Raw genomic sequence first — 12,608 nt, forward strand, 5'->3', positions numbered from 1 at the left:
AAAAGGCCTAACCCCGGCCTTGAGGAGCTGTCAAAGTAAATCTCATAGTGAGGTACCTATATCAAAGCTCTTATAGAGTAGACATCCATGTTCTTGTCACTTAGCAGGCCCAGGTAATTAAGGTGTTAAACTTGAAATAACAAAGGTAATTTAGAGATCTCAAGATATTTCAAACAACAAGAAATTTAAATTACTAACTCTTGTCACAGTAAACTTCATAACTGAGGTGGTTGTTTTTTCTTTTTTTCTTTGTCTGTTAGACACATAGTATGGAAGAACAGAGTGCGGTAATGCACAAAGGGCAGTGATAAACAGATAGCTTTACAAACAGTGCTAGTATACAGAGGATAGATTTCTAAGGCATTGTAACCGATATGCAGTATTAGTTTATATACATCATGTAACAAATTGCCTAGAATATTATGTAGTAATTTAACTGTCGGTATGTAGCAATTACTTGGTAACCTAGGAGCAATAATGTGCATATTTCCGTGTTGCTGTAACTGTGTTGGTCCCAGGATATTAGATATGGGTGAAGTAATATCTTCTGTTGGACCAATAAAATGCATTCCCTCACCCACCTTGTCTCTCCAGTAATGTGTATGACTTCTGCGCACTGTAACACATCTAAAATTTATCAGTGTTAGATCATTATATGGTCTTATTTTCAATATAAATATGATAAAATAATTCTTAAAATGCCATATGTCTTGCAATGGTCATGGAGCAAATCTTATGAAAAATTGGTTTGGGGAAAAATCAATTTGGTAAATTCTGAGACACAATAAGGAAAATTTGGATTTTTCTCAACTTTATTTACATTAATAACCTCTCTTCAGTTGCACACAAAAAGGACCAAAGCTGTGTTTGGCAGCAGTGTATCATTTCTCTGCCTTTTGTGGTGAAAATAATTGAGAAACCCATTTGAAGATCAGCTTTTAATAACATACTGGCATCTACTGCATTTGCAGTCTTCCATTAATCATAGAATCATAGAATATCAGGATTGGAAGAGACCTCAGGAGGTCATTTAGTCCAACTCCCTGCTCAAAGCAGGACCAACCCCAACTAATGACTGAGGCAAATCCTGCTTGCCTTACTCCTACACGAAGTCCCAATATGACTTCAGTGGGACTTCTTGTAGGAGAAAAACAACCACGGTTCGGCTGTAAGTAGGGAATGGGAGAAGGAGCACACCTAGAATACGAAAAAGGTGGTTTCAAGTGTGGTTTTATTGAACTGACAGTTTTACTTTAAATTCTAATGTTACATATGTGGATGCCAGATATGTTGTATAGTAGCACGAGATACAGTTCCTTATAGGCAAATAAAAATTAATCAATATGTATTTAATTTCAAGGGTCCAGTGGAAAGTGATCTCTTCTGTTTTACAAGGCAGAAGAGATAACCTTGTTGTCATGGCAACTGGTAAGTACACGCCTTACGTTAAAGGAACATATGTAAGCTGATTCTATGACTGCTTTGTAGGGAACATGATCTAAAAATGTCTTGCATGGATTTATTGAGTGTTAGGAAGTACAATAATGGGGAAAGTGAGGCGCAAAATAAGGCTTTGGGGAGGAATTAGAATTTCAGGTATTTAATACTTCTGTCATTAGAGGTATGTTTTCTTTTTAAGGATATGGGAAGAGCTTGTGCTTCCAGTTCCCACCCATTTACACAGGAGGTACAGGAATAGTCATCTCTCCTCTTATTTCTTTGATGGAGGACCAAGTACTGCAGCTTGAGTAAGTAATATAACAATAGCAGGCAGATGCCATGTACCTACAGAAGCCGACAGATGCTGCATCTGCCATTTGTTGGTGTGAAAGGCTGCATCTTTGACACTTGCTTTTAGGCCCATCTCGTCTGACCCCCCTGAATAGCACAGGCCAGAAAACCTTGCCCAGTGATTCCAGCATCCAGCCCAATAACATCTAGTTGAACTAGAGCAGATCTTTAAGAAGGAGACGTCCAATCGTGATTTAAAGACGTCAAGTGATGTAGACTCCAACACATCCTTCTTGCCTTCGCTCTCTCCATTTCACCCTTGGGAATACAGAGCAGTGTTGCTGCACCCATCTCTGTTCCCTCCTGCCACCTGTGGCCGTCAGAACCCACCAGTGTCTTCTCCGCTAGTGAATAATTGGAGAATGTCTTGTAAATAATACATCGTTAACATTAAAGATTAGCAAAAAGAATGAGGAGGACTTGTGGCACCTTAGAGATGAACAAATTTATTTGGGCATAAGCTTTCGTGGGCTAAAACCCACTTCATCGGATGCATGCAGTAGAAAATACAGTAGGAAGATATATACACACACACATATACAGAGAAAATGAAAAAATGGGTGTTGCCATACCAACTGTAACGAGACTAATCAATTAAGGTGGGCTATTATCAGCAGGAGAAAAAAAACGTTTGTAGTGATAATCAGGATGGCTCATTTCAGACAGTTGACAAGAAGGTGTGAGTAACAGTAGGGGGAAAATTAGCATGGGGAAATAGTTTTTAGTTTGTGTAATGACTCAGATTAGGTTATAGTTAGTTTAGCAGCAGTTCTGCTCATTTGGCAGCTTCTGGTCCCCCTTTTTTTGTCCAGTGAGTCTTTTTCTTCAGATGTTCCCACCTTCCTGCCCTTATGGCGGATGCTAAGCCCTTGGGGTTCAAACTCTGCCCTTCTGGTCATGGGCTGATGCCCTGGATTGATGGCCACCTCAGATGCCATTTGTGCTTGAGGGGATCTCATGAACCCTCTTGCTGTTCAGTCCTCAGCTCCTGTTTTACTAGGACCAGAAATTCAAGGGAATCTCTCTTAAAATGGCACCTGCTAGACCAGTGCACAAGGGATACCTCAGAACGTGAAAGGTCTTCTCTGGACTTTAAGCAATGATGCCTGAGCCAGAAATTGTTAGAAGCTGAAGCTGGATAAATTCAGGCTACAATTAAAGCACAGTTTTTTTAGCCAGGAGGGTAATTAGCCACTGGGACAACTTACGTAGGATGTGGTGGCTTCTCCATCGCTTGAAGTCTTTAAATCAAGAAGCAATGTCTTTCTAAAAGTTTTATAGGCCTCGTGTGAAAATCACTGGGTGAAATTTTCTGGCCTGTGCTATGGACGAGGTCAGGCTCAATGATCACAATAGTCCATTCTACCTTTAAATTCATTTAATATTAATGTTGAATTTTCTGGATTTATATTGCTGCTTTTTTTTTTAAATCTAACTACAATACACCTGCCATTATTTCTCCTAAATTACCGAGATGTACTCTCAAGGAGAATTACACTGGCTCAGTGTCTTCCATCCTGTGCAAACCAGACAGGGAAAATGCCTTTACCAAAGATGGAATTTTTGTATTAAGAACTTTCCTTATATTGGCTGTTTTGCGCTGCAAACTATGGTATCATGTAGATGAATGGCTATGATGTAGGTGAGTGGCTCGACAAACTAATCTTGCTGCCCACAAGCACCTGGGGACAAATACTGGCCAGATTATGTTTATGTGTATCTAACCTGTTATCTAGACATTATATTGCTCCCATCCATGTAATCTGAGTGCCTGTTTATTCACCACCTGCCCACTGGCTCATTAATTTTGGGCGCTGAAGAGATTTGATCTCTGCAGTCTCAGACACCCACTAATTCAGCTGTCAGTTTGGATGAGATCCATGTTCCAGTGCTGGAACAAATGGATAATTTAAAAAGCAATAAATCACCAGGCCCAGGTGGTGTCCATCCAAGAGTTCTGAAAGATCTCACCTATGAAGGGGCTGAGCTGGTAACAAAAATATTGAATTGTTCATTAAAAACAGCTGCTTTACTGTGTGGTAGCAAGTTTTGTACCTATATATTTTAAAAGGATCTAGAGGTGATCCAAGGAATTATAGACCAATGAGCCTTATATTTGCATCTGATATATTGGCTGACACAATAATTAAATAGAATAGTAAAACACCTGGAAGATCATGGTACGGTAGGGTCTAACCAGCATGGTTTCTGCAAAGGAGAATTAAGTCTCATTAATGTGTTAGAATTCTCTGAATAGATCTGTAAAGTAGAGGTAAATGAGAGCTGGTTGACATGTATTTAGACTTTCAAAAGGCCTTTGATAAGATCCTTCACAAGAGGCTAGTTATGGGGTGGGAGGCAAAACACTGTCATAGATCCTAAACTGGCTAAGAGACAAGAAACAAATTCACATGAATAAACCATATCTTGCTTGTGCTTTCTTCATACAGAATGTCAGGCATTGCAGCTTGCTTGCTTGGATCAGCTCAGTCAAAAAATGTGATAGGGGACATCAAAGCGTAAGTTTCACTACTTTTTAATCTCTCAACTGTCAGGTCCTGAATACAGATACTTAAATTGCTGGAAAGAATTTAAAAGAATTTAGCTAAATTAGCTAAAGTCGTGCTCGTGTTAATGAGCAGTGAAATAAGTATGAACTTTTCTTCAAGTGTTGATTTGTGGTGTGGTCCTTTTGGTCAGCAGAGTCTGTTGGGCCCTTTGCCTCCAATGGGAGGGCATGTGGGAAAGTGACCACGACTCTTACTGCCTGTGGCAGTGAGTTGGAAGGCAATTGTATTTCCCCTGCTTCCTGTGCTGTTTTTTCTGTCAGACTTTGCCCCTAGCTCTTACTGGTTAGGATAGATCATTACTCAGTTAGCGTTAGATAGTTTTCTCTGCTTTATTGGCAGACTTTAGTTTCCTTTATTGCTGGCTGTCCCTGTGGCTCTGATCAAATTTTTCCTCCTCATGGCTGAGGCAAAGGCCTCAGGGTTTAAACCCGACCCCTCGTGTGATGAATTAGTGACTGTTCGGGATGGACTCACAAGGTGAAGGCCCTGTCCTCAATAGAAGCTCGGGTTACCAATCCATCTCTGCCAGGACTTGATGTATTAGAGCAGCTGCTTGAAGTGCCATCTCGTGGAGTGTTCTGATGGGTAGTATTGGATTCTGAGCAGCAGTAGCTCTCCCCTAGATGTGGGTTGTAGTCTGTGCCTGTGCTGAGACAAAATCCTTTAGTGCCTGGTGAGCAGGGAATTCTACCCTGTGGTCCTGAGTCTCTGATACCAAAAGCAGGGAAGCTCATGGAAGTTGCTTCCAGTCCCCAAGACTGACCACTTCATCAACCACTTCAGCTCTGCTGAAGCCAGCTCCCTTGCTGTCATGGTAGGCATGAGTGCCATTCAAAGGGAGGAGAGTGGCACTGGTCCTCCCCCTTGGAACCAGGGTGGGAGAAAAAGAGGAGCTGTCAGCCCTGCGGCTCCCCTGACACAGAAAGTCTGAGTCTGACCGCGCTGCGTCAGCCCGTGCTGCTGTGTCAGCCTGGCTGCCCCCGTGCCCATCTGGGAGCTGTCCACCCCAAAGGTGGCACTGGCTTTCTCAAGGAAAAGACATTTCAGGGTTTCCGTGCCAAAGAAACATTGCTCATCTTCAGCTGAGTGTAATGTGACCCCACAACCCTGGAATCCTCTCCAGACACGCATCAACCTTGGGTCTGTGCTTGGCATGGTGAGCCCTCCCAACCTCCCTGGGAGCCATGCCATGACCAGGTCACCACACAGAAGGCCCTGGTCTCCTGCTCTAATAAGGTCCATGAACCTATGGGCTTCCATTGAGCTGGAGAACCCGGGAGAGCAAGAACAATTAATCTGGCCTTCAGGGCTTCTCTCCTCAAGCTGAAAGACCTTCCTCTCCAAGTCCTGGCAGACAGCGCCACAGCCACTCTGGCAGTTGTGCCTCCCTGTGGCAAGGAAGGGGTTGCTCAGCCCCGGCACCCCCGGGATGACACACACCTAGTCCAGTCAGCATCTAGGAATTGTGTGAGGATACGTGCTCAGTGAGATCAGACCCTTTGGAGAGTGATGCTGCCAGTTTCTCACCTCTGCTGAGGGGCAGAGATTTCTTCTGAGATTTTCAGAAGCTCATAACTTGACCAAACTTGGGGAGACTTTCATGGGGATGGCAAAAGGCATATCTGACACTGGAGTGACATCATCCCTCGCACCAAATTTCTGGTCCCTGCTCCAAAGTGTGGAGATGCTTGAGGTTCAATGAAAATAGTTTTTTTTGTGTAGCATGGGCAAAACATTGTAATTTTTTCTGACCTCCTTCTCAGAAGTGGTTGAACTGTTTTAACTAAACCACTCCAGAAAATTCAGCCTGAGGCAGACAACTGGCATGGGAAAGCTTCAGACTGAATAGTTAAAGCTTGGCAAAGTGATAACCAACTGAAAACAGGGCCTAAAGTTGGAGAGTGTTAGACAAATTTAAGTTTATGCATTGCTTCCAGCACAGCCTATGACTGACCTTTTCCTTTGTCTTTCAGTCTATTTCCCTTTCAGTGTTACTGTTCTGTTTTATTTAATATTTGATCTTCTCTTCTCTTCCCCTCTGGAGTCTTTAAATCAAGTTTGGTCATCTCTTTCTACCTCTGTAGCTCAGCCACCGGTTATTGGGCTGAATGCAGGAATCTCTGAGTGAGATTTCTGGCCTCGGGTATGCAGGAGATCAGACTAGATGGTCATAATAGCTCCTTCTGGCCTTAAAAATCTAAGAAATTCCTTTCCTCTTTCTCTTCCTGCCTTCCCTCCTTTGTTTCCATTCTCTCTACCGTCTCTCTGCATCATTTGTTTCCTCTCATGTTCCCCGTTCACAACTTCTCTGTATTGTTCCCACCTTCATCTTATCCGCTGTACTCTTTCATTTCAGTTGGATGAATTGTTTCGGATTTCTTTCAGCTGCTGCATATGACAATGTATTTTCCCAATTTTGTAGGGGCCACTATAGAGTTGTGTATATAACTCCAGAGTTCTGCTCGGGGAACTTATCATTACTTCGGGAACTTGACGAAACCATTGGTATGTTGTGGTAGGTTAATTTTGGGAGCTGTGGGGAATTTACTCTTGGGGGAATTCTGTGCCACTGTGCAATGCAGAATCTGCACAGAATTACTGTTCCCTGCAGAATTTTATTTTTTCATGCAGAATTTGTGGTTTCCATCAAAATGCTTCCTGTTGATGAAAATCACAAATTCCAGCTCCGCACACAGTGGGGCTCCCACTGTCAGCCCTGCGCATGGCTGAGCTCCCTTTGACAGCCTGAGCCTCTCCAGGTGTGGGGTTGACAGCAGGAGCCCTAGCCACCTGGGGCTGACAGTCCGAGCCACACTTGCCCTGCATGGGGCTGACAGATGGAGCAGCATTTTGCAGAATTTTAAAATATTTTGAGTAGAATTTTTAATTTTTTGGCGCAGAATTCCTCTAGGAATAGGAATTAGATTATGTTGCTTTTATTCAAAGGTCCTACCAGTGATGTGTTTTAATATTTTTTTCTCTGTGTTTGTTTAATATGCCCTGTTTTGAGAATTTCTCAGCACTGTTTCTCAACACTAACAGCAGGTTCAGAGTCCATTATGACAATCCCGACTGACTGGTGTCAGCAGACTCTGTAACAATAACGTTAAGATAATTACTAGATATAGATATAGAGTGCGCATAATGTTCATTCTGCATGAAAAACCAGCTACTAAGAACTGGTATAATAGAAGGATCAGTGTAGGCTCTTCAGTATCGGTGTTGGAACATGCACTCAATGTTCTCAGAAGTATCTTCAAGAAATTAAAAATAATAAGCATATATTAGCATTCTAATTTTTCAGAATATTACACTTGATAAATGCATGCACTACAAATATTGTGTCTAATAAACTATTTTTCTTACTAAACACAGTAAAGCCACTAATGCCCCAAGTGACCATCAGGACAACGCAAAATAATTCCAACTTCAAACAATCTTTGTGATTTCTCCAATTTAGTGCCCAGTGCAGTGAGATGGGAACAGCTTCTTGAACTCCATTGGAATCAATAGGATTTGAGTGTGCTTGGTACCTCCAGGACACGGCCCTTAAATTGCAGAGTCCTTTATATAACAGGCTGATAAAAGCACTGGTTGCAGAGACAAAGTGATTGTTCAAACCATAATATGTGATGCATGTGTTAGTATGAAGAGTTGCTTTAGAAGTTCCTCTCCCATCAGATTTACCTATACTCATGTTACCTCTTAAGAGGATTGGAGCAATCCTGGGAATTTCAGGCCTTATTTCAGTACCAAGGAAACAAAATTGATAGTAGCTATAAACACCTCGATGAATATTAGCAAACTGGCCTGAAGTCTTTGTTGGCACCAAAGGAGAGAGGAAGCATGCCTTGTTGTCTAGAAGTGGGGAGCTGATGTGACACACATCTTATGAGCGATGGACTTGAAGGCCAGGGACATGGTGAAGGGAAAAGTGGAGCAGAGGAGGAAGATCTGCGAAATCTCTCATGGCTTCGTATGAAAAAAGTCAATGTGGAAATGGATTTCCACTGGTCATTATGTTAGAAGCCATTTTAGAAACACACACAAACTAATTTATACCTTTCCCTGGAATTACCAGGGCTCCCGTCTGCATTGTAGCCAAGGGCTGATCAGACTTCACTCTAAAGTTTAACTTCAGTAAATGAGGTTTTTATATTCTAGAACATTTTGTGTCCTTTCCTAAATCAGTGTCATATTATATAACTTATGTGTTCATTTGTTGTGTTTTTTTTTTCCCCAACCCCAGGTATTACGCTGATAGCTGTCGATGAGGCTCATTGTATTTCAGAGTGGGGGCATGACTTCAGAAATTCATTTAGGACTTTGGGTTCGTTAAAGAAAGCGCTCCCTTCGGTGAGGCTCCAGGGTATAGCTCATTTGTAAATGAGATAAAAAAGGATGGTGTAAATTATGTTTAAAAGTAAATTTTTCTAGTAGGTTTACGATTTTTTTTCTGACATTGCTCTTCTTTAGACATGCTTGAAGCACTGAGAAATTTGAATAAAACTAGAATGCACACCAGATACATTGTGTGCCCTGAAATACTCCTGTGCCATGTAAATTAGGATGGCTACTTTTCAAGCCTTCATAGTGATGAAATATGCTTTCAGATGTATGCACCTGCATGTCCTATTTCAGTTCAAAGGAGATGGAAGTGTGTGTGTGCATCTGATGGAAGAACTTGATTTATAATGTATTCTCAATTATATTAATGCAGTGAATGGCTGTCAATATGCAGACCCTTAGTGATGTTTTTGTAGCCTTTTTGGAAAAGGACACATTTTAGTCATGGGGAAAATATTGGTCTGTATGTAGGTACTTATACTTGGGCTCCCACCATTCAAGCAGGATTAGTTTTTTTTCACTCAGGTGCTAGTCTTAAAACATCTTATTCATTATGGTACCATACTTTCAAATTTGTGTATGCTGGAGTTGTGGGTACTTACTGCTTTTGAAAATTAGGCCCTTTGTTTAGGTGATAAAACACAGACAAAGCACCAAAATTTTTCAAAAATAGGAGCCTCAATGTAGGTGGCTAAATATGGATTCAGGAGCCTAAGGGTGGGATTTTGAAAACCACCCCACTGACTTAGAAGCACAGATCTCATTGACTTTTGGTCACATAGGCATCTTTGAAAATCCTAACTGTAGGTGGCTGAAATATGGACGTAAGATCCTAACTTTTGGCTCCTGTTTCTGAAGATCTTGTCCTAAGGTATCTAACTTTAGGCACCCATATTTGAAATTGTGTGTAATCCTGTTGAAGAAACTGTAAAGGTAATTGTCCAAATGCAGTTTGAAAAAATATATGTTTAAATACAGTTTCTGTTTCTCCCATGTAGACAGGTGAATGTCCGTTTGTTTTTATGGAAGGATCGCTAAAATATATTTCTTTGTGATACTAAAAAGCTCTGGGAAGTATAACATTGTCTCTATTCTTCAGAAGCATCAAATTTTCTAGGGACTATATGCAGATCAGGATATCTAGTCTCTTCCCATTTTTTCCCTTAACTTTGAATCACAATTTCAAAAAAAAAAAAAAAAAGCAAGAATGACGGGTCTCAGATTTTGTTTTTTTTCCTTTCATCATTTCTCTCTGCTTTTTGTTTCAGGTTCCTATTGTTGCTTTAACTGCAACAGCGAGCCCTTCAGTTAGAGAAGACATAGTGCGCTGTCTAAACCTAAAGAATCCTCAGGTCACATGTACTAGTTTTGACCGACCTAACCTATACTTAGAAGTTGGACGAAAATCTGGACAAATCCTTCGGGATTTAAAACCGTTCCTTATTAAAAAGGAAAGGTGAGGCTTTAATGGTTGCTTGTTCTATCAGCTGCTGCTTTTGTATCTCAGATATTCTCAAACGTGTGCCAGACTGGGGGTCAAAACCAAGAATAACAAAGTGGACTTGGACTGGTCTAGGACCAGGAGGCTAGGTTCTCTTCCTGGCTCTGCTGCTGAACTGCTGAGTGATCTTGGGCAAATCATTTCAGGTCTCTAGCTCTCTTCCCCTCCCACCATTTGTGCTGTCTATTTTATAAGTTCTTCAGGACTTGGATAGTCTCTCGCTGTGTTTGTACAGTGCCCAGCACACAGGAGCACTAATCTTGGCATTCATGCAATGCAAATGCTAATATTTAGCTGTAGAATGGATTACTTTCTAAACCATATTATGTGAAAAATAAGACGAGGATTATGCACAAATTCAAATTCAAGGTGATGATTTTGATTTCTAGCGTTACGTTTTCATTTGCCTGGCTGCAAATGCAAAATCCCAAATGTGTTTCCTTACAGGTAGGCTGGCACAGACGGTCTCTTCCTTTTTTTATTGACTTACAGATACACAAACACCAAAATGAAAGCCTGATATGTATGTAGGGTGAGCGGGAGAAGGTTGGGTTTTGGTGGCAGTTTCTGTAGTTCCGGATGGGTCACTGCCGTTGTGTTGTGATTCCATTCATATGGGCAACATATAGCTCTGTATTTGTGTCTGCTATTTCTGTTTGTTTATTGTACTTTTATTTTCAGGGGAGGGTTCGGTTTTGTTTACAAGGGCAGCATGGCTGGAAAGTAGGGAAACAATGTGAGAGCTGTTGATCTGAGAAGATGTGGGGTGAAGGGTGGCAGGCTGAGTGGGTTGGAGTGAGAATGTGTGCAGTGAGGGGAAAGAGAAGGGTGCAAGGCTGGGCAGGTTGGAGCGAGGGGTTGTGGGCAGGAGGGTGCCAGGCTGGGCGGGTTGGAGCAAGGATGTGTAGAAGGGGACTGGGGGGGCGGGGAGTGTGCCTGGCGTAGAGAAGGGGAGTGAGTTGAGAGAGGTGGGCCACAGGCTGCCTGCCAGTGGGGAAAGATTTTCACAAGTTTTTGGCTCTTTTTAAAAATGCTTAGCACCCTCAGTCCCAGCAAGTGTATCTGAAAATAGTACTGTGATTCGCACAAAACGTGCACTAGAGAGAACATCACCCGGGAGAGTTGTAATGTGGCAGCAATATATGATATTGGTAAACCTTTAGAATTTTTCAGGTAACAAATACTATAGAAATGGAAGAGATCTTATCTTCTCTGAACTGCTTTGTATCCGACAAGATCCTTACTCTGGCTAAGAATCCAGGAAGAGATCCTTAGCTGGTGTTAATTGTCATAGCTGTATGGAAGTCGATGGAGTGATGGCGGTTTGAATCAGCTAGATATCTGCCCCCTAGAGAGAACATCTTAAAAATAAATGAGAAGACTAATGCAGACTTTGAAGCTGCTAATGCCCAAGATAATGAAGACTTGCTGCAAAATCTGCAGCCCTTAGTCTGCTGAGTCAGATGTTGAATGTGTGGTTCACAAGAGGCTTGTTTATTTATTATATTATTATTTTCCTTAGCTCTACATATGAGTTTGAAGGACCCACTATCGTTTATTGCCCTTCGAGGAAGACCACTGAACAAGTAGCTGCTGAGCTGATGAAATTAAACTTGTCCTGTGGCACATACCATGCTGGCATGGGAATCAAAGCAAGGAAAGATGTTCATCACAAGTTCATGAGAGATGAAATTCAGGTATAAACTCGTACCACAGGATGATGTTCTGTAGGAAATGGGTTAGTTATTTTTTTGACATGTACAGAGTGAGAGAATTTTGAAATATCAGTCTCTTTTTCAAATTTACTTTTACCTTTGACATTATGGGCAAGGAAACTATCTCTTGGATTCCATAGTCTGTCCACAGTGACATAATTTCTGACCTTCATGTTAACCTCATTTACTTTATAAAGATCTTAAACATACACGTCATCCTCAGTCTTTCCTGGCTGTACAGTCTACAGTGTATAATTAGGAGTGACTTTTCTCACTGCTAATGTGCAGTCATTCTGTCACATAGATCACAATAATGTTGCAGGAAATGAAGAGTACCCCATACCACTATTTTATAACATTCTACTTTTGGGCTGCTTGGTGGGTAAATTGTGTATTTTTAAATGGCCCATACTAAGCTCCTCTGTGTACACTTAGCCTCATTCACATATATTCTTTCTCTTGTCTTTCTGGGAAAAAGCCAAGGCAGGAGATGCATTTCTATCCATTATCCTATTTTGAAAATTTATATTATATCTTCAGGTTTTGACTAGTCCCTGAAGTGGAATATTATTTTGCTTAAATGCCATGTATTTCTGCAACAGTAAGATCTTCATGTTGCCATGGGGAAATCATTAGGAGTCTGTAGAAAATTTCTCTTGAATTGTTCTGGGTTAATGAATGGAA

General features: G+C 41.4%; 1 protein-coding gene across 4 annotated transcripts in view; it reads left to right on the plus strand.

Annotated features, from left to right (window-relative positions):
* Positions 1-12,608, plus strand: part of WRN (WRN RecQ like helicase) — a 111,857-nt gene that overhangs the window by 56,048 nt on the left and 43,201 nt on the right. For all 4 annotated transcript variants that reach the window (XM_077814868.1, XM_077814869.1, XM_077814871.1 and 1 more), the window contains 7 exons: positions 1,361-1,428; positions 1,640-1,748; positions 4,242-4,310; positions 6,784-6,866; positions 8,611-8,717; positions 9,977-10,164; positions 11,732-11,906. In XM_077814868.1, the coding sequence (XP_077670994.1) occupies positions 1,361-1,428; positions 1,640-1,748; positions 4,242-4,310; positions 6,784-6,866; positions 8,611-8,717; positions 9,977-10,164; positions 11,732-11,906 (799 nt within the window). The remainder of the gene's footprint in view (positions 1-1,360; positions 1,429-1,639; positions 1,749-4,241; positions 4,311-6,783; positions 6,867-8,610; positions 8,718-9,976; positions 10,165-11,731; positions 11,907-12,608) is intronic.

Source organism: Eretmochelys imbricata, chromosome 4 (genome assembly GCF_965152235.1).
Source record: "Eretmochelys imbricata isolate rEreImb1 chromosome 4, rEreImb1.hap1, whole genome shotgun sequence".
Classification (NCBI taxonomy): Eukaryota; Metazoa; Chordata; order Testudines; family Cheloniidae; genus Eretmochelys; species Eretmochelys imbricata.